Below are 25,198 nucleotides of genomic sequence, written 5' to 3'. Positions count from 1 at the left end.
TTTTTATATTTTTTTTTTAAATGGGTCAAATTTGACAGGAGGGTTCACATTGTACTTAAAGCTGCAATGGGCAATATGTTGTGGCTTACCCTATACAAGTAATAGAAAGGAATCCCATGTCTTTAGATCTGAATACAGTATGAGCCGCAAAGTAGGCAGTGAAATGCTATTACTCAGCTACTCTTATTTTGAGATGTATGGAAATGAATCCGAGCAATAAGGAGATGTCTAAGCCAGAGGACATTGCTCTGTTGTGTGTGTCAATCAATCCTAGCCAACTAAAGCTAGAGCAAGGCATGCCATTTTTACAGGGTGATCAAACCAAAAACAGCACTCAGTTTAGGAACCAGCGAGAAACCTTGATAGATGACACGGTCCCTGTTCCCTTACTGCAGTAAAAAGTGAAATGACATCATTTATTGGACGTTACAAAGTAATCTACCAGGAAGGTGTGCGCTTTTGCATATTTGATTGGCCAATAAATTATATTGCCGGGTTACGTCACATTGCGTTACGTCACACTGCGTTACGTCACACTGCGTTACGGCAAGCGTTCAGCCCGGTTTCGACATGTGTGTCATTACAGGCACTGTTTATTTACATGTGTGTTTTGACATTTTTGACCTGTAACGAGTCCGAAAAAAGGAATGACGTTCCCACATCTGCTTCTTAACTTATTACATTACAGGGAAGCTCATCAGTACTAATTACAAAAGCCAATCACATGATGAAAACAGACGAGTGGAGTGAGAAAGAGAGGAGACAGAGATAGCAGCGGAATTCTTTTCCTCAATCTGCCACTTTCTATAACTCCTTCTCCTCCTCTCCTGCCTGCTTGCATCTTTCCAGAAATGAAATATTCATGTAAGCTGAGGCCTGGGATTTTATCTGCTGCTTATCTTGCTGCTGGCCTCCTGCTTTGCTACGACTGCTGTGATCGCTACTACGGCAGCAGCGAGGCCACCCACCGCTGCCTGCATCCCCAACCGTCGCCTACTGCGAGTAGTACACCGCTTCTTTGGAAAGATCCTGCATATGTGCTAAGGCCATCTCCAGTTGCAGTTAACCCTCCTTTTCTTCTTCCCACTCACACAGGGAGAGAAAGAAGAAGAGCAAAATGGTGAAATCTAAAATGCGGGAGAGAGGGTGGTTTTTGGGTGCAGATATCACAGAACAGGCTGTTCTCATGAACCATTCCTACGTATGGCGATGAGTAATGCACTGTAATTTGTATGTATTCTACGCATTCATTGCTGTATGCAGCACAGTAATTGCTGCTGTATAAGAGCGCTCTGGTCCACATAGGGAGGAGGTTATGGTGGATGGGTGGGGCATAAAACACAACGCTTTCAAGAGAGTTTGTGATCTGGAGAAAACAAGGAAACGTGTATAGTGTTCCAAGAGTATTTAAAAGGACCGTTGTTTTAATTCAAACCACAATCTTTTTTCTAATCTTAACTAGTCGTATTGGTGCCTAAACTAAAATGTCTTCGCCCCATGACGGTCACCTTTTGTCGTTTTTCAACTGCAACGGCCCCTGAAAGGACCAAAACCTCATGGTGAACGGCACCTGCGCCTTTTTTCTTGGCTAAATTTAACTGTAAAGAGCGCAAAACTTAACCGGCCGTCACGTGACACACAGTCTGGCATTGCCAGACCTTCCTCCACAGCGCTGCAGAGGAGGGTCTGGCTAGTCCACACAGCATTTCGGGATGGGAGAAAAACATGCTCTGGTTTATTGGCATTTCTTTAAACCACTCACAATTGTATTGGGCGATGCTAAGCACCGGACGGAGCAACGGAGCTGCTGCAAAATAGCCTCGGGAAGGAACATGTTTTGGTGTGTAACGTGCACGTTCAAAAATTCATGCATTGCAAAAAAATTGAATGGAGGGAGGAGATAAGTAAGAAATAAGTGTGAAAAGGAAGGAATAAATGAATTAAGATGGGAAGATACAGTGCAGCTTGGTGCACGCGGAAGAGCACTATGCCTGGGATATTTCCTAATGGCCCAAAATCTCCTGAAATCCCAGTAGCTCGTGACTTTTTCCCCTAGAGAGTAAAATATGGAAAAATATTCTATGTCAGTGGAAGGGAATAAACAAGAACTGACTCCATTTTCAGAGCGAAGAAAATAAATTTAGAGATTTACTATCCATCATCATGCTTGTGGCGCTGAAGCTGCAGCCTGTGAGCCTCAGATTTGGAACTTCACAGAAAGAGCAATTGCTCCCCCTAGAGGCTGTTTGATTGTTCTTTTTTTGTTTAGTACTCAAACTGTACACTTCATTTGGCTTGTTGTGGTGAGGAAAGAAAGAAAGAAAGAAAGAAAGCAAAAGAAAGAAAGAAAGAAATTAAGGTGTTTACAGTTTAGGATGACACAGTTTGGAGTATGATTAATCTGTTAATGATATAAATGTTTTATTTTCAATATTTTATATGTTTATATTAATTTATATTTTGTATTTTAAGTTTTAGTTTTCATTTCTTATACGTTTATTTTTGTATTTTACATTTCTGATATTTTGCAGTTCATAGTTTATATATGTAGTTCATAGCTTTGGCAGACGGTCTGGCAGTGCTGCCCAGATGCAAACAAATGCAGGGGAGGGGGGGGGTTAAAGGTCAGGATTACTAAAGAGCAGCGGCCAGTACCACGAAGCGAGTTGAACACATACTGGATATCTTTTGGTCATCTGGCTTCACTAACCCTAACATCCTGCAGTCACGCTAAGTAGTCACATGACGTCGGTCATCAACTCTATAAGTCAAATCAGGGTTTCCCCATGACTCATCGGCAAGATGAGTTACTACTTTGTAGTACAGGCCCCAGGGCTGCTGCATGCCACTGCCTCTGCATTTATGAAAACTGGTTTGTTATTCATATAATTGGCCACTAGAGGGTAATGTACATTGTTGTTCATTGGAGTCTCAGTCAACAAAGACCGTGCATGATTACGTCACCCAGTGATGTGAGGTCTAGTTGCCTTCCAACCTTGTCTATATTGTTTTGAGTCCCTGAAGGTTCCAGATCTAATTGATGTCTTGTCTATCATTTTCTATGTAGCCTCAGTTTGTGTACTAACGCAGAGAACAGTAGCAACAAATGTTGGAGCCATAATAAGTCTATTGGTATTTCTTCATTTCATTGTAAAAACAAACAAGATGATTTGTATTTACTTTATTTTTCTATTTCATCTCTAAATTGTTAATACAATTTTGGACTCTGCATCTGGAGAAATAACTTAAAATAATTACTAGAATACGGCAACCTCCGCTCCTCCTCCTAATTAGGTCACCTTCGCAGGTATAAGGTGCTGGGTGACAGCTTGAGGAGTTCTTTTGTTTGAGTAAGAGAGGTGGACAGAAAACTGTTTAGTGACCGTAGCGTACACAGTGTGATCATTTATTAGTAAAAGTTAAAGTTTCTGTTGAAAGTCAATCATGGAGAATTTATTTTTTTGACGTAATAAATCTTTCATTATTTGAACGAAAAGTAAGGATCTCCGCGAGTGCTTATTAACCATACGAGTCACAATCCTCCTCAAAAAGGCGACTGAGGAAAATGAGATGAGTGAGAGTCGCCACAACAACGAGCATTCCATTCTTTTTGATTGTTACTGTATTTTTGATGGATTTTTTTTCATATGAGACTTGTGTATCTGATATTGACTGGGATTGTATTTTTTGTTGACCTTTGCTTATTTTCTATTCATATACTGTACATGTACCAAAATTGATTTTTTTTTTATTGTTGTTTTTGCTCTTTCTAAAGCTGACCTTGACATGTTGAATCTAATTAGTATATGTGTAGCTCAGATGTAGATTGGTATTTTGTTGATTCCTTCCCTAATTGGTATGTAGTTTGTTGCTGCTACTTTTAAAAAAAAATAAAAATATGTGGACACATTTTCGTTGCAGGCTTTTCTTGGTTATGAATGGCCTTTGTTGAGACTCCTTTAAGTTGACGAGCGCAGACTTTCTGAACACCAGCTATAGATGTCAGACAGGTGACTGCTGGATTTGATCCTAAGGAAGGCAGTGTGCTGGAACATTGATCTAGAGAATGTGTAATATAAGATTGATTTGGAGTTATGAGTGCAAGATGCAATTTTCACCTTCTTTCCTTGATAGTTGCATTTCATTACCTGACGCTGATCATTTTTGTAGACAAAACTAAAGCAATGCTTATCTCAGAAGCTACTGTATGGTATGGAAACAACAGACGGTTTTGAAAATGAGTCATCCTCAACATTTGTTTCACTGTATGTCAGGAATGACTTGGACCCAAATGCAGTTTAGATGATTTATTAAACAAAAATGAAGTACATACCAAAAGTGTCCAGAAAGCAACAGGCAAAAACTAATTCCGGAGAGAGAGACACTGACGGAACGACAGAGTGAGTGACACACACACACACACACACACACACACACACACACACACACACACACACACACACACACACTCAAACAGTAGCAACATGCTAGTTCACTGACATAAGCTTTGCAAATAAACACAGACATATTTTGGTTACAATGACGGGGTTATCCGTTTGTAAAGTGTCTATATTGTTAGTAACGTTTTGAAATTAGCACTTCGCCAGCAAGCAGTACTTTGTGAGCAGTTGTGCTAAAGTTTGCTTGCTAAAGGTCTGCGTCGCCTCGACGCGAAGTTACACATTTTTGGAGGTGCAAGTCGAGTTAGGGCGGAAGGCTCAGAGAGGGTTTCGCGGCGACGCAGAGGGGTCTGCGGGGGTACGCCGTCGATTTGACGCAGAAGCATAAAATCAGCCTTTACGTGCCCGGTGTGTTTTCGCTGTTAGTCTGGATCAACGAAATTACATTGCCAGGCGTGCACGAGCCATAAAATGATGTCACAACAGTGTGGACATGCACCTCTAAATTTTTGTAACTCAGCGCTAGCTGTGCTTTCAGTTCAACATGGTCGGCTGGGCGGCTTCTTCTCTACAAACATCTGTTTAATTCTTCATGTACAGACTACAGAGAGTAAACAACCTTAAATGGGTGGTCAAAGAGGTATCCCACACTGGGAAAAGAAAAAACATTTTGCTGGAAAGCGTGAAAAAAACATGAGATTGTTTTATCAAATAAAAAAATAAAAAAAAACGGCTTCATGGAAAGAGTGTATGTTAAGAGTGTTACAGCCAGACAGTAGTTTTAATTTGGAGACAAATGACAGTCACGTTAATAATAAGAGTAGATAAATGTCATGTTTTGCGGTACATGGGTGTTTACTATTGGTGCCAGGCTTTCCTTTACTTCCGCTCTCTTCTTCTTTTCAACTACTTCTTGCTTATTTGCTTTGCCCCTTCACAACAAGAACATACGAGCTAACAAGCTAACGTTACATGCTGAAAATGGCAACTTTTGACTAAATTTGAATTGTGCAACAATGCAGGCCTGCTTGGTTCTTAATGTGAATGATTCTAAAAATGTACAAAGAATATGTTACAGCATTTAGGCCTACCATCTAACTAGGACATTTGGGGACCGATTGGTGGGGATTGCTATGGAAGAAGTACACACGGCGACACGGAATGTTTAAATTACGTTTAACCACGTATCCAGCTAATGTAAATAGCTGTATTGGGTGAACAGTTAACTTTAAATGTAATATGTTATATGGGGGTTTCTTCTGCGGGGTGCAAATGTTCCACCAAAGACGACTGTGATTGGTTTAAAGAAATGAATGAACAGCCCAGAGTGTTTTTTCCTCCTTTCCCAGAATATGTCTGTGGCGTAGCCAAACGTTACGCCACAGCGCTGTGGAGATACAGCAGGTCTGGTAATGCAAACTCATGGGCGTCAGAACCATTGTATGGGAGAGGACCCACCCACTTTTTCCAAGACCAATGATGTCAGACCTGCTCACTTTTACCAAATCTAATTCAGCGCATCCGTCTTTAAACTGTTGAATTTTCAAAGCCCTGTCTGATAAATCCATTCCCCTCGAGGAATGCCCTAATAAAAATAAAAAAAAATAAACTCCATTCTGCGTTTTAGCTACAGTCTTGACCTCCTCAGTTGCTGCTTCCTCAAATCCATTCCACTTTTAAATTAAACTCCATTCCATGTTTTCACTACTTGTGCCTACTGTATTCCCGCGACCATAGACTCTACATACAGTCTTTGCCCACAACACAGCAAGGTGAACAAAGCAACTTAGCATCTCTGCTGCTCAGGTGGGCCTGGCCAGAGACAGTTTCTTTGGTCTGGCTGTGTGCTCACATTCTGTCACTAAACAAGCTGGTATTCAAGAGAATGCTCATCATTTGTTCGCTTGTTGCTTTTAAGGCATTATGTAGTCTTTGTTGCAGCAACGAATTACAGTTACACTAACACTATGTGGTTATAATGCTAACAGTTATCTGATGTTTTTGCTAGGCTAGCTAGCTACAGCAATGTTAACATCAATCAACCAATGATAGAAGCTAGTTGTTCTACCAGTGCTATGTGTTGATTATAAAGCCAAGGTGCTACTGTATGGTTGACTAGCATGGGAGGACTTACTCACATTTGTTTTGCTTCCGCAGCCATGGCGAGACTACGCGCGCCTTAACTCTAACCACATCTTAATATAATTTATTTGCTATAAACATACGGCAGTTGCCAGTGGCGCCGGCAGGATTCTATTTTATAGTACGCACAAGAACCGTCTGCTCGCCCGCTGAAGCGGTTTACCGTGCCAGAAATCAGCTGTTCTCATATTTATTTGTTTATGAGAGTGTGCTCATACGTACTTTTATCATATCATCATGACCAGACCTTGAAAGATATTTTACTGAAGCGTCTTGTAAAAGAGAGAGTGAGAGAGGTGGATGCGCTCAGAGCAGACAGCTGTCGGCGAGCCTGTATGGAGATATGAATAACATGATTTCTCTACGTTGGAGTTTAACCCGGTGCACGAGAGGGTCGCCTCCCTACGCCTGCGGGTTGTGGGGGGGGGAAACTCTGACTGTTGTTTGTGCATATGCACCGAACAAGAGTTCGGAGTATTCGGCCTTCTTGGAGACCTTGAGTGGAGTCCTGCATGGGGCTCCAGTCGGGGACTCCATAGTTCTGCTGGGGGACTTCAACGCGCACGTGGGTAATGATGGAGACACATGGAGAGGCGTGATTGGGAGGAACGGCCTCCCTGATCTAAACCAGAGTGGTTGTTTGTTGTTGGACTTCTGTGCTAGTCATGGATTGTCTATAACGAACACCATGTTCGAACATAGGGATGCTCATAAGTGTACTTGGTACCAGAGCACCCTAGGCCAAAGGTCAATGATCGATTTTATAATCGTTTCATCTGATCTGAGGCCGTATGTTTTGGACACTCGGGTGAAGAGAGGGGCGGAGCTGTCAACCGATCACCATCTGGTGGTGAGTTGGGTCAGGGGGTGGGGGAAGACTCTGGACAGACCTGGTAAGCCCAAACGGGTAGTGCGGGTAAATTGGGAACGTCTGGAGGAGGCCCCTGTCCGACAGACTTTCAACTCACACCTCCGGGCGGAGCTTTTCGTGCATCCCTGTGGAGGCTGGGGGGCATTGAACCCGAGTGGACAATGTTCAAAGTTTCCATTGCTGAAGCTGCGGTGAGGAGCTGTGGTCTTAGGGTCTTAGGGTGCCTCAAGGGGCGGTAACCCACGAACACCGTGGTGGACACCGGTGGTCAGGGAAGCCGTCCGACTGAAGAAGGAGTCTTTCCGGGATATGTTATCCCAGACGACTCCGGAGGCAGTTGCAAGGTACCGAATGGGCCCGAAGGGGCTGCAGCCTCTGCCATGAAAGAAGTTTGGAGAAGACATGGAGAAAGACTTTAGGTCGGCACCAAGGTACTTCTGGAAAACCGTTCGCCACCTCAGGAGGGGGAAGCGGGGAACCATCCAAGCTGTGTACAGTAAGGATGGGACGCTGTTGACCTCAACTGAGGAGGTAATAGGGCGGTGGAAGGAGCACTTTGAGGAACTCCTAAATCCGACTAATACGCCCTCTATGGTAGAGGCAGAGCTGGAGGATGAGGGGGATTGGCATCAATTTCCCTGGTGGAGGTTGCTGAGGTAGTTAAACAACTCCACAGTGGCAAAGCCCCAGGAATTGATGAGATCCGTCCAGAAATGCTTAAAGCTCTGGGTGTGGAGGGGTTGTCTTGGTTGACACGCCTCTTCAACATTGCGTGGAAGTCTGGGACGGTGCCTAAGGAGTGGCAGACCAGGGTGGTGGTTCCCCTTTTTTAAAAAGGGGGGACCAGAGGGTGTGTGCCAATTACAGGGGTATCACACTTCTCAGCCTCCCGGTAAAGTCTACTCCAAGGTGCTGGAAAGGAGGGTTCGGTCGATAGTCGAATCTCAGGTTGAAGAGGAACAATGCGGATTCTGTCCTGGTCGTGGAACAACGGACCAGATCTATACTCGCAAGGATCCTGAGGGAGCCTGGGAGTATGCCCAACCAGTCTACATGTGTTTTGTGGATCTGGAGAAGGGCGTATGACCGGGTGCCCCGGGAGATACTGTGGGAGGTGCTGCAGGAGTATGGGGTGAGGGGGTCCCTTCTCAGGGCCATCCAATCTCTGTACGACCAAAGCGAGAGCTGTGTCCGGGTTCTCGGCAGTAAGTCGGACTCGCTTTCAGGTGAGAGTTGGCCTCCGCCAGGGCTGCGCTTTGTCACCAATCCTGTTTGTAGTATTTATGGACAGGATATCGAGGCGTAGTCGGGGTGGAGAGGGGTTGCAGTTCGGTGGGCTGGGGATCTCATCGCTGCTTTTTTGCAGATGATGTGGTCCTGATGGCATCATCGGCCTGTGACCTTCAGCACTCACTGGATCGGTTCGCAGCCGAGTGTGAAGCGGCTGGGATGAGGATCAGCACCTCTAAATCGGAGGCCATGGTTCTCAGCAGGAAACCGATGGAGTGCCTTCTCCAGGTAGGGAATGAGTCCTTACCCCAAGTGAAGGAGTTCAAGTACCTTGGGGGTCTTGTTCACGAGTGAGGGGACAATGGAGCGGGAGATTGGTCGGAGAATCGGCACAGCAGGTGCGGTATTACATTCAATTTATCGCACCGTTAGACGAAAAAGAGAGCTGAGCCAGAAGGCAAAGCTCTCAATCTACCGGTCAGTTTTTTGTTCCTACCCTCACCTATGGTCATGAAGGCTGGGTCATGACCGAAAGAACAAGATCCAGGGTACAAGCGGCCGAAATGGGTTTCCTCAGGAGGGTAGCTGGCGTCTCCCTTAGAGATAGGGTGAGAAGCTCAGTTATCCGTGAGGAGCTCGGAGTAGAGCCGCTGCTCCTTTGCGTCGAAAGGAGCCAGTTGAGGTGGTTCGGGCATCTGGTAAGGATGCCCCCTGGGCGCCTCCCTAGGGAGGTGTTCCAGGCACGTCCAGCTGGGAGGAGGCCTCGGGGGAGACCCAGGACTAGGTGGAGGGATTATATCTCTAACCTGGCCTGGGAACGCCTCGGGATCCCCCAGTCGGAGCTGGTTTTTGTGGCCCGGGAAAGGGAAGTTTGGGGTCCCCTGCTGGAGCTGCTACCCCCGCGACCCGACCCCGGATAAGCGGATGAAGATGGATGGATGGATGGATGATTTCTCTGTGTACCATGTGAACATCATATCCCGAATATGATCAAAAACAGGATAAGCCTGATAACCGCAATATTCTTGTCCAGGTTAACACACATGATTCAAACAACATGCTAGCTCCGTCCGTGCCCAAGCAGGAAAGAAAAATACTTTATTGTATTTCAAGTATATTTATATTTCCGATAGTATGTTGAAAATGTACTTACACAAATTGTACTTTTTGTAAATATATAAAAAGTATACTAGCATCACACTTTCACGCTTTAACACACTTTAAAACAATTATACTATATTACACTTTATAGAAATATATTATACTAAAATATAGTTTAAGTGAAAGTTATGTGTACTTTCTAAAGTGTACTTATTTGAAATTGGTTTTTACACATATTTTAAATTGTATGCTCAAAATTGTCATTGTAACATACACTGAAAGCATATTTTAAAAGTACACATTTTAATATCAACACTGTAATATTAAGTTTGAGTGTATTTTAAGTTACATTTGAGTCTAATTATGAAGTGAAGTTATTCACGCTAGTACTTCAGGACATTCTTTTAGAACGTGTTCAATAGTATTACTATTGCTACTGCAAACAAGACCAATTGGAGAGTGTACAGATCAAAAAGTCGCTGACAGTATTCATGCGTATAGGACTGATATGTAGAGGTCGGTTTGGCGTTGATGTCTGTAAAGTAGTAGCTCCCCAAGAATTTTAGTCTCTTTCAACATTGTTGGGAAGTGGAATGACATACATTTTGTCCTTGGACTTAACCATTACACATTTACGCTCAAGTGATTGGGGATGAACGGCAAATACATTAAGGGTGTGAGACACCTCATTTATAAATGTGGAAGATATATTTAACTGAGCATCTCTACACACCTTTCCTCCACTCTTGGCAAGCTCTTTTACTAAAATACAGAAGTTGGTGGATGTGGATGAGGTCCCATCATCAGATGTAAAAGCCACCAGGGTCATAACTTTGCAGAATGTTCCATCATTTAACTGTACAACTGAATTATTTCTCTTTTTAAGAGTTGTGTTATTATATGAATGATAAACCACACTGCTACAAATGAAACGGTCATAAAATAAACCTGAATGAACTGTCACTCCTATTAAACTTTCAATAGCCATCCTCTGCAACACAGATGTGCTAACTTACTTTGGGCAGCCAAAACCTCTCACATTATGTTGAAACTCCTTTGATTTCTTTCTTAAGCTAGAGGTACTTTAAGTTTGTCAAATAATGTCTTTATGCTGTCATTAGCATTTGCCATTGTAGTCCCTGCTTTTTTTGAGAGACCCCTCCACCGAAGGAATCTATTCACTATTTGTGTTGGCACATTTTCATTTGCATTTGCATTGTTCCACTGAAAAACCTAAGCAAAGCTTTGATGGCATCCTGAAGAAGAGTGTGTATCGCAAAAACTAATAAAAAAGATGATTCCAATACTTCTTTTTCAGAATGCCATTCATAACAGGCAATGCATAAAACAACAAAAATTGACCTCCGCTCAGATGCTTTCCAGAATTTTCTGTCCTTCACTGATCTTGGTGCCCTTGTGACCTCCACAGGTGGGTTAATGGCCAGCAATTCCTGGTCTATATCACTGACCTTGCCGCCCAAGTACCAGTCTTCATTATGGTGCTTACTGTCTAGCCACAGAGATGTAATCTGTTTAGTGACACCCAGGCAGACACTGTGTTGGTACTCAGGAATTAATCCAGTGATCATCTTGAAGCTCCCAAATTCCATCAAAGGGGATGGGCCTTTCACACCCATTACTGGATTAGCAGGTGTTGCCAGCATAGCATGCCGAAAATGATCCATCTCTGTCCGTAAAGGTGGTTCTGGGGTTTCCCAGACATATGGACCACCACCAGTGTGAAGGCAGAAGTCACACCCATATTTGCCATTGAACTGTTTTGTGTTTCTCAGGAGGGGGCGGGCAACTGAATCTGAGGAGCACAGAAGTAAATTAACTTTGCTTGTATGCTCTACATTTTCAGAGTCCATCCATTTAATTCCAGTCTGTTCCAGTTCCTTGAGCTCTGCCACAAAAGCAGTTTAAAATGTTATCATATTTGGCTTGCTTTTACCAAACCATAAGGATGGTATACAGATGTTGGCTTGGCGATCTTTTGGTGACAGCTCTATGATTTGACACTGAATTGGCCATATCTGAAAATTATTGCTGTTGAAAACTTGAATTCCATCACAATTCCACATAACTGATATGTCATCAGCCCCTATTTGTCCACTCTGCTTGAGTTTTTCATATTCAGCCCAGTCTTTCATTTAAATGCATCCCAGATTTTTTCCACAGTGTCCACTATTTGGCTTGATAGACTAAGTACAAGAAAGTAAGACCCAAACCTTAAGTTTCTCTCAATGTCAAATTCAGCATTACAAGAAGAACAATCTTTTGGAGTTGTCTCACTGGGTCCCATATAGCTTTCACAGTTGATACAATAAAAATGGGGCACATAGTGGCCAAACTGTCCATACGCTTTATGAAAAAGATATGAGGTTGCTGGCACCAAGCCAGGGAAATGTTCATTAAACATTGTAAGAAGATCCTGAAGAGCTACTCCTGTCAAATTATGCCTCAGTACATATGACATGTGAGGGGAGCACCTGGGTATACAGGATCGTCATCATGGTGTTTCTGTAATACAAGATTGCTCACATTCATACTTAAAACACAATAGGAAACACTCCTGTCCTCCTGTCTCTCTCTATCCACTTCTTGGTAAGTATCTGCATTACTATGATCTGTAAGACAAATCTGAAACAAATATAGAGGAATTAAGTGCAGCTTCAGTGTGGTTGAACATTGGAATATAAAAATACATTTCCTACTGTAGCATTTATTTCCTTACCTTTTCAGTAACTTTTCTTCTGTAAAGGGATGTTCTTGGAACTGAAGATGTACCGAGAAATCTCTTGTAGAATAATTGTCTCTTTTTCTGTGGATACAGTAAAAACAAAGATAATAGGAAACCTGAACACGGCTAGTGCTTTATCCACTAGCTAGCAGTAGTGTTGATGCGGTTACCCTTGATGACTTACAGTGGATTTGGGCAAACATTTTAGGATGAAGATACTGGAAAGAATATTGTCTTTTAGAACTATGTTAACCATCAGATAGGCTGATCTTATAGCTAGGATATTATAATATAGGCTACCAAAGATAAATAGTGGTTTTTTGAAAAGATAAGTTTACATCCTATTTTTCCTGCAGATGTCACAGTAAAAGTCATAAGATATATATATTTTTTAAAGTGTATGTGGTCTGCATTGCGGAAGTCTTTGACGTGAAGTCAATAACAAGATGATTTTGACGTGTTTTTTACCTCATAGCTAATAACACTTTAACAACAATGTTTTGATAGGGTACTATTTATCTTGAAACGTTTCACTTCATAATGTTATACAGAATACAGAATTAGTCAGGCGGGAGAGTAACATTTAAATTTTTGTTGTAGCCCACAGCATTTCTGTCATGCTTCACTAAGACAGGAACCCAAAAGCAGACAAGGACAAGGTAAGTAGAGTGGAAAAAAAGGTAAGTATTTATTTGGTTTTGGTACGTGGAAGCAGGGGAATCCAGCTGGCAAGGCAGTGGGTGGAATTGAGTCGGCTGACGGATTAGTGCAGACTCAGTAATAAAGGTGATGCAGACGACCAGACGGTGATGGAGAGAATCTTCCAGGTCACAAAACTGAAGACAGAGGAATAGGGAGATTAGCAACGGTAAAACGTCACAAAAGAGCAGAACAAACTTCTCAAACTTACTAACTGACACTCTAGCAAACATACTGGTGAGGATAACGTTCCGGCAGGGAATGGATGTCAGTTCACGGCTTAAATGGTGGAGAAGTGATGATCAGGACCAGGTGTGCAGATTGCAGATGAGATACAGGTGAGTGTGATTGCAGATTCTCCCGCCTTGCTTCGTCGCTAGGCAACTAGACAGGATGCGTTCAGGAACTCAGAAAAACACAGACTCACAGGTGAAAACAGAAACTGAGGCAGAAAGTGAACTTAGGAAGCAGGATTCCTGACAATTTCACCAATTGTTTTTTTTCTTTACCTGGTTCGGTTGAAGTCTTCTGTATTTTGTTGTTCTTGGCGTCTCTGGTTGAGTCTCGTCAGAATTCAAATGTCTCTTCAAGTTTCGTTTTGCTGGCATGATGATTTTAACTGTATTATGACAGTGTCTGACCAATCAAGTGCATCAGTTTCGTTTTTCACTTTCAGCCAATCAGAGCTGCGGACGTTCTCATCCGACAACCGTTGCATCTGAGCGAGGTCAGGTCAGTCGCGTGAAAGCAGGTTGGCAGGTTAGGAGGATACAATGTTCACATTCGCCGTCTACTACTTATTTGATTAAACACTTAAAGTGGAAAGTACGTCGCTCATTCTTGGTAGCGACCAGTTCACCCAAGTGGCATCCCAGCCGGACCTTGATGACGACGCGAACTGGATTGAAGTAAAATGGCCCACGAGAATTCTTTTATTTTTTATTTGGAGGCAAGTATGGAGAATACGGTAATGGGTAATAGGTATTCTGAATACCTATTATTTTTCCAACTCGGTCAGCTAGCTAGCAGCTAACTGTTTAATTTGGTCGTTGTTAGGAAAAATGTCTAGGCTAAACTTTTTTTTTTTTTTTACTCTTCTCGTTATATCAGATTCCTACAAAGAACTTGTGTCGAAGAAGAATTTCTTCCTTCTCGGTAAGGATAGCTGGGCCGAGGAGGAAAGCAGGGGTGTGCGCATGAAAAAGCAAATGTGTGAGACCGACGTAGTGGAGCCTAAAACGGCCATCGTGAGTGCACGCAACACTCCTTAATGCTGCAGTAGCTGACATGCTGTCTCCAATACTTTGGCTAGCTACACATCCAGGTGCTTTCTGGTAGAGGTCTTGACAAAATTCAAATCATTTAAAATAAAAAACAGTTAAGCAATGCTAAAATTCTCCATTACAAATCATGTATGAAAAATCCCACTCATGTTAACGTGCATACTTATGTGCAGTAAAATGTAGCTAAACTATCAAAGTAAATGTACTGATTTGCTCCCTCTGACTGATTTATTGTTATATATGACAACATTAGATGAATAATACTGAAACATCTTGATGTAGCAGTATTTTATTGTTGTTGTAGCTGCCAGAGGTAGGTTTACAGATAGATTCAACTACTACATGCATTTTTATGTACAGAGACACCAAATATGCTATATCTGAGGGGTGGTGAGATAATTAAGGGAACTTTTAACTAAGAAGACATCTAAAATGTGAACTTGATTACACAAAGCTTACTGTAGGATGCCAACATTTTTACGTCATAAACAGTTTTGACAGGCAAAGCAAACCAGGATTAAAGAGGCAGCCTGGGACCAGGTGTTACAAAACCTGAAGACTTCCCTGTCTCAGAAGAGGGCCCTGGACACACAAGATCACCTCTACAGTTCTGAGAAATAATCTCCACAACGTGTTCATGGGGTAAGGCATACTTCTTTCTTGAGCAGGCGGCTACAAAGTTTACAACTGCAAAAAACTGTGGTGTCCCTCAGACACTTTACTAAAAGTTCTTGATTACAGGAATGTTGGACAGAATCTTTTAGTCCTGTGAATCACCTATTTTGCATGTTTCTTTGTGTTAATTATTAAGGTAGTTTGTCCATTTTAGTTTTTAAAAACTCGACTACAATTTTAGTTAATGCCAACATCAACTGCTGTGTTATATCTTTTTTCTAATTAAATATTGTAGTTTCTAGTACAACTCAAATTTCAGGATATAACTAATCATTTTCCTACTTTTACCATATAAATGTTTTTCTTCAGGGAAAGCGAGCAAAGATTAACAAGGCAGCAAGACGTGTGCTTTTACCCCTGGCATCCAGTCCCAGTTCTGATGATGCCACATACATAGGAAGTCCACAACGGCATGACATTGTAAGTCATACTTCTTTCCCAGCTTTTGTGTACTCTCAGACAAAAAATATTTCTCTGTTGTATTGCTTTTCACAGCTATTTTCTCTTTTCCCTTTTGAAAGTTTCAAGACCATGCCTCAGATGAAGAGTTGGGCTTCTCCTCAGCCCAGAGAATGGCAAGTACATGTATACTGAATATTATATTATGGTAAAATTATATTATATTGAATGAATAGGTCAGGCAAAGGTCAGAGATCTTGCACCCAACTGCATGGAAAACGTAATCTCACAATTGTTACATATCTTATTTTCACATATAAACTCCTTTTTGGCTGTCATGTGCATGCCAACTAAGCATAATGTAGTTCATTTACTTTTATTTAATATATTCAACAATATAATCATTTTCAAACACCTTTCATTAATGTTTTGTCCCACATGGTAGTGTGGATTAGACGAGTGTCCTTTTAAACATACTGTATTTCCTTTGAGAAATAAAGTATAGAAGTCAAAAGCATGTGCATGCACACGCGTGTCTAAAATTATTGTCACTAATAACAAATAAGGGCTGATAATAATAAAAAACTTTATTTATATAGTACCTTTTTAGAACAGCATTTATTATAATTACAATCAAATCTTAATTGACCTAAGTGTGCACAGGATTGGATCACAGCTGTCAGATCGTCAGTCACAGATCAGTCAGTCAGCATGACAGCTGGACAAACTGTAATGTTTGTCTGTTGTTTTTATTGGGATCCAGAAAAACAAGCATAAAATAATCACAATCTCTAACATACAAAATGAACACATTATATCTGCCGCTATTTCCTCCCACGATTCCTCACGTCAGGTTCTGTAAATGTCTATTGTACCTTAATGAAGTCTAATGTTATTCTGATCTCTCATCTGACATGTCAGAACACGGTATGTTTATTAAACAATGATTCAGGGTGTTTCCACATTATTTATTGTCCTGTAGTGAGCTTAAGTACCATTACTTTTACTAACTAACAAACCAAATGTTTTCCCACTTATTATTACATTCATCTAGACCTGCCAGAAATGATTAAATGAATGAGGGAGTGTGTCCGGGCATTGATGTCCTCATTTAGGGGGACCCCTTCATCTGCAGCGTCATCGTCTTCTGTGGACAGTGAAATTGAAATGGTGTGTTATAATTGAGGGATGAACGTATGTATTCATTGCTTGACAGTTCATTCATAAAAAAACGCCAAAAACACAGCTTGATGTTGACAAAGTGCAGGCTATTACAGGTATGTCATTGTTTTGAGTCACATGTAGTCTATTTAAAAGCTTCTGTGATTTCTATAGCAGCTAGATCACACGGAAACTGACCACCAGTAATTACTAAATACATGTTGGACTATTTACTGGTAGCAGTATTGGTATACCATACTGATAGAATTTCTCAGTTTCCAGAGGGGTATTCCAGAAAGCAGGTTATGTGAAAACGTAAGTGAACCCTGAGATGAGGGGAAACTGTTTTTTTTTTTCTTCCCTGAATGAGATGTATCTTAAACTCTGTGTCAGTCACCATGGTAACTGACTCTGGGAACCTAACCTGCTCGCTGGCAGGTTTACTTGAAGAAACCCTGAGTCTGACGGAGCTGTCTGATAGGGCCTGTCCTTTCCTTCTCAACAGCATCATGTTGAAACAGAAATAATTCAGTTTTACAACAGGGGGATTATTTAGATGAGTTCTCATTCCCTGAGCCGAACGGTACCACTTCTCATCAGTTCAGGCATTTATCTGAACAATATTATCAGTCCGGCTACATCGAATATCTGGCTACACGTCACCGCTGACGCGCTCTCAGACCTCTTCATTTTTTTATCACTTTGCAGGTTAATCAATCACCTTCCAGCAGTCAGAAAAAGAGGAATCATTCACATTTCATTTGGCTTTCTTTATTTCCCACAGATAGCTACAAAAGTAGGCTAACCATCAGCCTGCATTGCCTCCAACAACTCAATTTCAAAGCACATGTTTCTAATTTGCTGCCGCATTTAGGATAATATTAAATAACTTCTAGTACTATCTGTAGATAAAGTGTGTGTCTTGGGGGTGAGTGACGCCCTCAGCCTCTGGTCACCCAGCGACCTGACTCCGGACCAGCTCCTCTGCCTCTGTCAGACGTGGTGGAGGTGGAGGTGACCACGACCTCTGCCTTCTTCCACATGTTCATTTACTCAGCAGGATGTTAGGAGACAGGATGTGTGTTAATCAGTTGGTCCGTTGGTGGTAAAAGCTGCTACAAGCTGAAATATCCACTGAATAAACCTTTACCTTGTTTAATATGCAGAATATGAATAAAACCAGAGTGGGAGCAATCTCGAGACTGGTTTTTTATAGCCAATATTCAGAGTTTCACTTCACAGATTAAGTTAACTCAGTTGAACCTCCTTTCTGGAATACCCCTTTGATGTACTGTTCAAAATACTATGAATATGCTGCGTGACGTACATTATCTCTTGTCTATTCGATCAACAGACGCTGTTCTTCTAGAGTTTCCACAGACAAGTGTCTCTGATGTGCGCGTGGCCATCAGACGAAAGTGTAACAATGAGCAGTTCAGCCAAAAAAAAGGAACATAATGTGTGGTGTGTGTTTCTGTATGGTGGGAGGGGTTAGGCGTGCAATAATAAGGAATGTTGTTTTTCATTGTTCACTATTTCTCAGTGTTCTGTAAAGTTTATGTGTAATGTTTAAGTCTGCTACCTGAAATGAACCTATTTCTACAAGGTGTACTAAAGCACCAATATTTGAAAATATTTAAAAGCCATAATGTAAATGTTCATACATTTGTTGTATAAATGTTAAGAGATTTTTTATTTACAATGTACTATTCTAATTAGGTGTATATATGGTACAAAAACATTAAAGTATATTTTTTCACCTGGAAGTAGTCCCACAAGTCTTTCAGCCTTTAGTATACTGGTAATACATTCGCAAGTATGTACAAGGTAGAAAGTAATATAGCAAAGTAATGATAAAGTATATTGACTATTAACTGCAAAGTATGCTTTTTTAGTAATTGGAATAAGCCAAAAGTATAATTAAGCATATTATTAGCACAGTAAGAAGCTATTAAAAGTATAAAACATATATTTATAAGACACAAATAATTTGTAATGTACTTATAACACAAAATACACTTTAATTTAACTAATTAAGCATATATTAGTACATATAAAGCCATATGCTTAAAGTATACAAGATATACTTTAAGTTGTTCCACTTTAGCACATAAAAGTACACTAAATACACTTCAAGTTGAGCTTTTCTACAATTTAATTACAATTAAAATACATTTAGTACAAAATTAGTTGTTCCAAAATAGCATGCTTCAAGTTAACTAATCATGAACACACTTGAAGTATAATGATGATTAGTGTGGCTTCAAGTACACAAAAGTATGCTAAATTTTAGTACACTTAGCACATTTATTTTTCAGTTGGGTGGGTTTAGCGATACTCAGCATTCATAGCAACCAGTTTATCTACGGATCAGGTTAAATAATATTAAAAATTAAAATTCTGATTAATGGTGGATGGGTTGTTGGTGAAATAACGTATAATTAATGTGAAAAGTATTACTGTTAACAGAGCAGAGAGCAGAACAGAGCTTCTGTCGGCTGCTGCTCCTGTGCGCATTTACACATTGTTATGATTAGATGCACAGAATAAATCTCACAGAAAGAAATGTACGAACCATACGTACAGGATTACGGCCGCCGGCGCCACTGGTAGTCGCTATATGCAGATATAGTAGAAAGCAAGAATGAAAAAAAAAAAATGCAGAACCGTCCAATATCGACGTTTTGAGTGTTGAGCAGCAGATTTGAGTGTCTGACTCTTGATAAACTTGCAGAGTTCAGAGGCTCTACAGTGTTTGAACGACCAAATCTGATATTGTCTGAAGAAACTTGAATCATAAAACTTGATGAGGAAATGTTCATGGCCCTTAGGTCTCCACTTTAGAGGCTAAAGTATCTCAAGCATGATTATCACACCCCAACATTTCTGTTTTCATTTTCTGATTGTAATTCGGATTCTCTAGCTTCATACATAACACACAGACCATAACACATGGTATCAATCTTCTCATCTAACTCTAGGCAAGAAACCCAATAGCATTATTTACCAAAATGTCAAACTATTGAAAATATGCAGTTCTTTCTGGCAATGGCCAAAAAACAAACAACAAACCAACAATAAATATATATTTAAAAATGGTCCCTGAATCAACCATAAGTGTAACCATGGCCACAACTATAGGTTTGGTATAGTTAAAGAATGACATTTCAATCATTCAAAGAAACAACTTCTGGAGTTGTTTCATTGGATGAATATTGTGTGTCTATCCACTTCTCTTCAGCAATTCAATATATATATGTATGTGCATATGTGTGTGTGTGTGTGTGTGTGTGTGTGTGTGTGTGTGTGTGTGTGTGTGTGTGTGTGTGTATAACACTAAACTGTTATCAATGCTGAATGGCTTTGTAAGTAAAGTGCACAATTTCACTGAATACAGCCACATAACCTCTCTTCATGTGCACTTTTACAGCTGATGAAATCACAGCTGGTGTGATTTAGTGCTTTTTGAGCTATTTCAACTGTATACAAGCCACAGCTGTATACAAGTCACAGGTGTAGGGGGTACAGAATACAACAGCCTGTACAAACAGTAACAATACAACTTTGAGCTTGACAGTTACACCTCAATCTGTTTTTGACATGGCTCAAGTCAGGTAGATTTTTTTTGCTTAAATTTGCAGTTCAGTTTTAGAAACTTTTGAAAATATATTTACATTTTTATAACATTTTTTACGCTTCTGTAAGATTTGGATTCACAAAAAGTTATGGCTTCAGATTTGACTTGAATTTGCTTGCAAAACGTGTCAAGTTTTCAAACCTCAGTCGAGCCGTAGTATGAGAACAACACAGTGGTGAGTCAATCAGTAACATAGCATTGAAAGACAGTGTGTCTGTAACACTTAAAAACTAAGTCAAGAAGGTCAAACAACAAGTCACTTGTATGCTGTATCCACTGTTAAGACAACGCAACTCCACAGAATAAGTAAAACCTTGTGGGAAAGACGTGTTTCAGAGAAAGGGGAGGCGTGGGTGGAAAAACAAGCCGGAACTCAGGAGCCATCGGCGACAAAGGTGAGCAGTAGATAATATCATAACAGGTGATAGGCAGCACGCGATTGGGTAAGTGTAGGGCACAGAGAACAGGAAACAAGGCATACTGTCCAAAGTAGAAGAAGTAGTCACATCTCGATTTCAGCTTCATTAGCTGATGGATTGTCCTTTAACGAGCCAGTGATGGTGTAGAACCTGCACCGACATCAAAAGAGGAGAAAACAAGAACATCAGTAAGAAACCTTTTGAACACTAAAAGCCATGCAAATGTACTTTTACTTTCTACATTTTATTTTATTATAACAGTATTCTTTGATTTAAATTAATCTTTCTAATCTTCTTTTCTTATATTCTAACCACATTTGAATTCTAAACTAAGAAGATCTGTTCTTTAAGTCAGTCAGACAAAAAGTGGTCCCGTTTTCCGGGAAAAACGCCTGCAGGATCCTGAGATTGTGTGAGGACTATCTTATGCACTGACCTTAATTTGCCGATATTACAGCAATATATTGTGATCAAGCTTTCAATTACAGTAGTTTACCAATTAGTTTATACAATTCTAAAATGGCAGTATATAGTCCAGTAGTGGTGCAAAAAGTAGTCAGATCCTCTACTTAAGTAAAAGCACAAATACATTAATGTAAGAACACTCTTAAAAAGAAAACATTCTAAACATTCAAAACCAGCAGACAGTATTTCTGTCATAAATGCCTCAGAAATCTGAAGTTTGATTTTGACAGAGCTCTAAAAGAATCCAACAGCAGTCTGCCTGTCTGTGTTGGTTTTACGGTTGGTTTTTATGTATTTATGTGATGGTTTGCTTTAATTGTCAGTTTTTAACCATCTAGGTTGCTGCCTCAGTCTGCTCTATCGTTTGTCTTTAGGGATTGTTCATTTTTTACTAAAGGGGCTACCGGAGGAGTTTTGGGATCTTTAGTCAAAATAGACTTGAACCTCCCTCGCCAGCAATACATTTTTCTATGACCCTCCAAAATGATTGGGAAAAAAGGCATTCACCTTCTGTCCTGGTTTGCGCTTGGCAAAGATGTACAGATAACCACTGTTTTTTTACAACCATGACATACATGACTTAACCTCTGCTTTCTTATCTCATCACACTCCTCTGTTATGGTGTGGTGGCCATTTCAGTAGATTTACTCTCTAACGTTGTGGAAACACAATAAGAATGGAAACTAAAATGCACACTTCCTGCATTACTGCATTACTTCAAATACTAAGTTACTCCTCTAGTAACTAGTATTCACGTGAAATAAAACAATGAAACATTGAGACCATTCAACAAAGCACACTGGGTAATAACAAATGAACTGGTTGCTATGGACTCGTCACTAGGCTTCCTCAGTCATTGTATATTTTAGCATAGGTAAAGCTGCCGAAGCTGAACATTATCCAAAACTCCATTTCTCAGACGAGCGTCAATTTGGGAGCTTGCGTGCTACCACTCCTTCCTTCTCAAATGCCTTGAAAAGGCTGTCGTTTGCACAATTTCAAATCATTGGGACCCAGGCGCGGAGCTGTGGGTGGGCCTCACCCGTGCAGGCATTGACATCTGGCCCGCCCAATCAGAAATTCAAAGTGTGTTGGTATGCAAAGCGCTGCAACAATCACAACAATGGATTGCTGTGTGGCCAACAATTGGAAACTTTATACATAGTTTGTCTGCTATTTCATTACTAAATTCACTTCTGATACTTTTTTATAGTACTTTTTTACTACGTAGAGCTCAAATTTGGGCCGTTTTATGAAAATTGATGGGTAATTGCAAATTTGGTCCGAGTTCAGAAGCTCCACAGTCTGACGTGTCAGCCGGCGGGTGCCTGCCGGACCCCTGTCCATCTTCATAGACCCGCTGTGAGCTGGCTGGAGCTCTCTCAGGAGACTCGCAGACAAGAGGCGTTTATTTCCCCGATCGTTTGTTTAAATAACTCAACACACATATCCATTATAAGATTAACTGGAACCTGTGGTTTTTCGGAGTTATAATGCTCCACAAGAGATTGCGGGCGTAACAAGCTCGCTGACCGGCCATGGAGCAGGCAGAGGGAGAGGGAGAGCGTCTGACAGGTCAGAAAGATATCCGTCTCCCTTTGACAGTCTTGTAAATAAATTATAACATGTAGATCTGTCAGTCTTTCCCTATCATAGGCGGCAATTTATGTTTTCCTCTGTAGGTGATCACGGGCGCACGCCCTTTAAAAAAAAAAAGTAGTCAAAAATGTTTTGCATTTCAGAACCTTAGGAAATGGACAGGGGCCGACACGAACACACACGCCTGTTAACTCAATAATAAAGCTGTAAACAGTGATGGGGAGTAACGGAATACATGTACCGGCGTTACGTATTCAGAATACAAATTATGAGTAACTGTATTCCGTTAGTTACAATTTAAATAGTTGGTATTTAGAATACAGTTACATTGTTGAAATCAATGAATTACATGATGATACTTCTCTGTTTCACGGGTTTATTCACTCTCGCAACTCCATGTATTTCCCAGAAGCCCCAATATGAAAACAAAAAAATTAGCTATTTGCGTGATCACTGATAGAGGTAAAGATGGAGCCGGAACCGGCACAACAGAGCCAGGGCAGGAATGCGTTTCTATCTTGGAAATTCAAACAACATTTCACATTAAAGAAAGAGAAGGGAGAACGAAATATAACTGTACACTGCAGTGCAACTTCTGCTTGCCAGCAACCAACTTCCTTTCAGCGTCCAAATTACTCCACCTCCAACCAAGAAGCATCTTAAAGTAAGTTATTTTTAGCCAAGGGTAGTCGTCTGCTGTAGTTTTACTGGTCACCTTGCTATTTTATAGTTGACGTGCGACTTTACATTCTCCTACATGCTGATTTACTAGCCCCAGAGCCGTTGAAAGACTAGCCCCGATTGACATGTTAGCTAACGTTAGCTAAAATTAGCTCATGGTAGCTTAGACTGCGGTTAGATTTTTGTAGTATGCAGTTCGGGACTACAAATCCAAAAATCTATCTGCTTGTTTAGGTACACATTCAGCCAGTTGGACTAGAAGAACACACCAGAATAGGCCTGTTTAGTAAGATGTATGTGATGGCCGCATTCCTACTTATAAAATGCAATTCAATGTGGAAGTAATCCAAGTATTCAGAATACGTTACTCAGATTGAGTAACGTAATGGAATACGTTACAAATTACATTTTTGGGCATGTATTCTGTACTCTGTAACGGAATACGTTTTGAAAGTATCCTTCCCAACACTGGCCATAAAGTAGGCTATCTTTCAACTCAGGACAGCGCCACTTCTCACAAATACAGATAGGATTGGAGATGACACGTAACCACGATCAGCGCTCACACGCTCCACTTAGCAACAACTGCAATGTTTAATTTTAAATGAATGTAGCCTACTGACAGTCTGGCACATGTGGATGCTCAGTATTTTCCGTGGGTGCTCGAGCTCGAGGCAACGTGAAACCTTTCAGCTAGTCAGCTTCATTATATTCCATCTTCATGTCAGTGACGATACTGGCAACAGGTGGCACAGTTATATAGGGTTTCATTCTCAAAGAAAACAACTCCAAACTGGTGTTGCTGTCATGTTGCGATTTTTGTTGGGTCAGACCCATCTGCTAGCAATGGGGGGCCGAGACTGAGATCTACATGGAAAAGTATGCACCAAACAAGCTACTTTGAAATGTAGCTGTTTTCATGAATACAAAAATTGGGTGACCCTCCCCCCTAGACTAAAAACTTTGGATGACCCTCCCCTCAACAAAGAATAAAAAGACATGACCCTCCCCTATTTTCCTCCGGTGGTCCATTCCATAAATACCGAATGGTCCCTTATGCATGTACTGTATGTGGCTGCTGGTCCATGTTTGCTTTACTGTTTTTATGCATCTGTGACTGCCCGTTTGTCTGCTTTAAATATTTAGTATGTATGCCTATTTTATAGTTTTTTACCATGTGTGTCATTTCCTAAAGCCTAAGCAGGGACAAGGACCGCACATTAGCGTATGGCTAGAAGTCCCATATACATTGCATCGGTTGCACTTTAGATGACTATATGTATTGTTCCTGACAAATAAACTGATAAAATAAAATAAAAAACAAGGATATTTACATTCTTACACATTAGATCTTAGTTAAAAGAATACCAACCGTGCTGTGGCAGCAAGCACAATGAGCATATTACTAGAGAAACAAAGAGAAGTTTAAGATGCACACCTGAATTAAGTAAGGGTTAATGCCTGACGAGATGTCCATTATCAGGAAAGCCAGAACTGGTTGCCTCCGCCGAAGTCCATTAATTACCTGACAAGGGACCTTAGATGCGACTTGCCACCATTGGCAACGGGAAATATTTCTAGTCCACTCAGCTCATAGAACCCTTCAGCTGAGACAGCTACGAGCCAGAAAGCTAACGTTATGCTAGCAAGCTTCAAAGTCAATACCATTGTGTATGGCTGACAATCAGTAAAT

The 25,198-nt window shown here is 40.9% G+C and overlaps 1 protein-coding gene and 1 long non-coding RNA gene across 2 annotated transcripts in view; one reads left to right on the top strand and one right to left on the bottom strand.

The window, feature by feature from the left end:
* The first annotated feature begins 14,902 nt into the window (after positions 1-14,902).
* Positions 14,903-15,719, top strand: LOC144533881 (uncharacterized). The gene is made up of 3 exons (XR_013503475.1): positions 14,903-15,111; positions 15,454-15,564; positions 15,666-15,719. It is a non-coding gene; the product is annotated as an uncharacterized LOC144533881 (long non-coding RNA).
* A 5,124-nt stretch (positions 15,720-20,843) lies between these two features.
* opn5 (opsin 5) overlaps positions 20,844-25,198 on the bottom strand; it is a 45,633-nt gene continuing 41,278 nt past the window's right edge. Inside the window, exon 6 of the mRNA XM_078275176.1 lies at positions 20,844-20,910. Coding sequence (XP_078131302.1) covers positions 20,844-20,910 — 67 coding nt within the window. The remainder of the gene's footprint in view (positions 20,911-25,198) is intronic.

Source organism: Sander vitreus, chromosome 18, assembly GCF_031162955.1.
Source record: "Sander vitreus isolate 19-12246 chromosome 18, sanVit1, whole genome shotgun sequence".
NCBI classification, from domain to species: domain Eukaryota; kingdom Metazoa; phylum Chordata; class Actinopteri; order Perciformes; family Percidae; genus Sander; species Sander vitreus.
The sequence above is the reverse complement of the archived record's forward strand: the minus strand, read 5'-3'. Positions and strand labels throughout refer to the sequence as shown.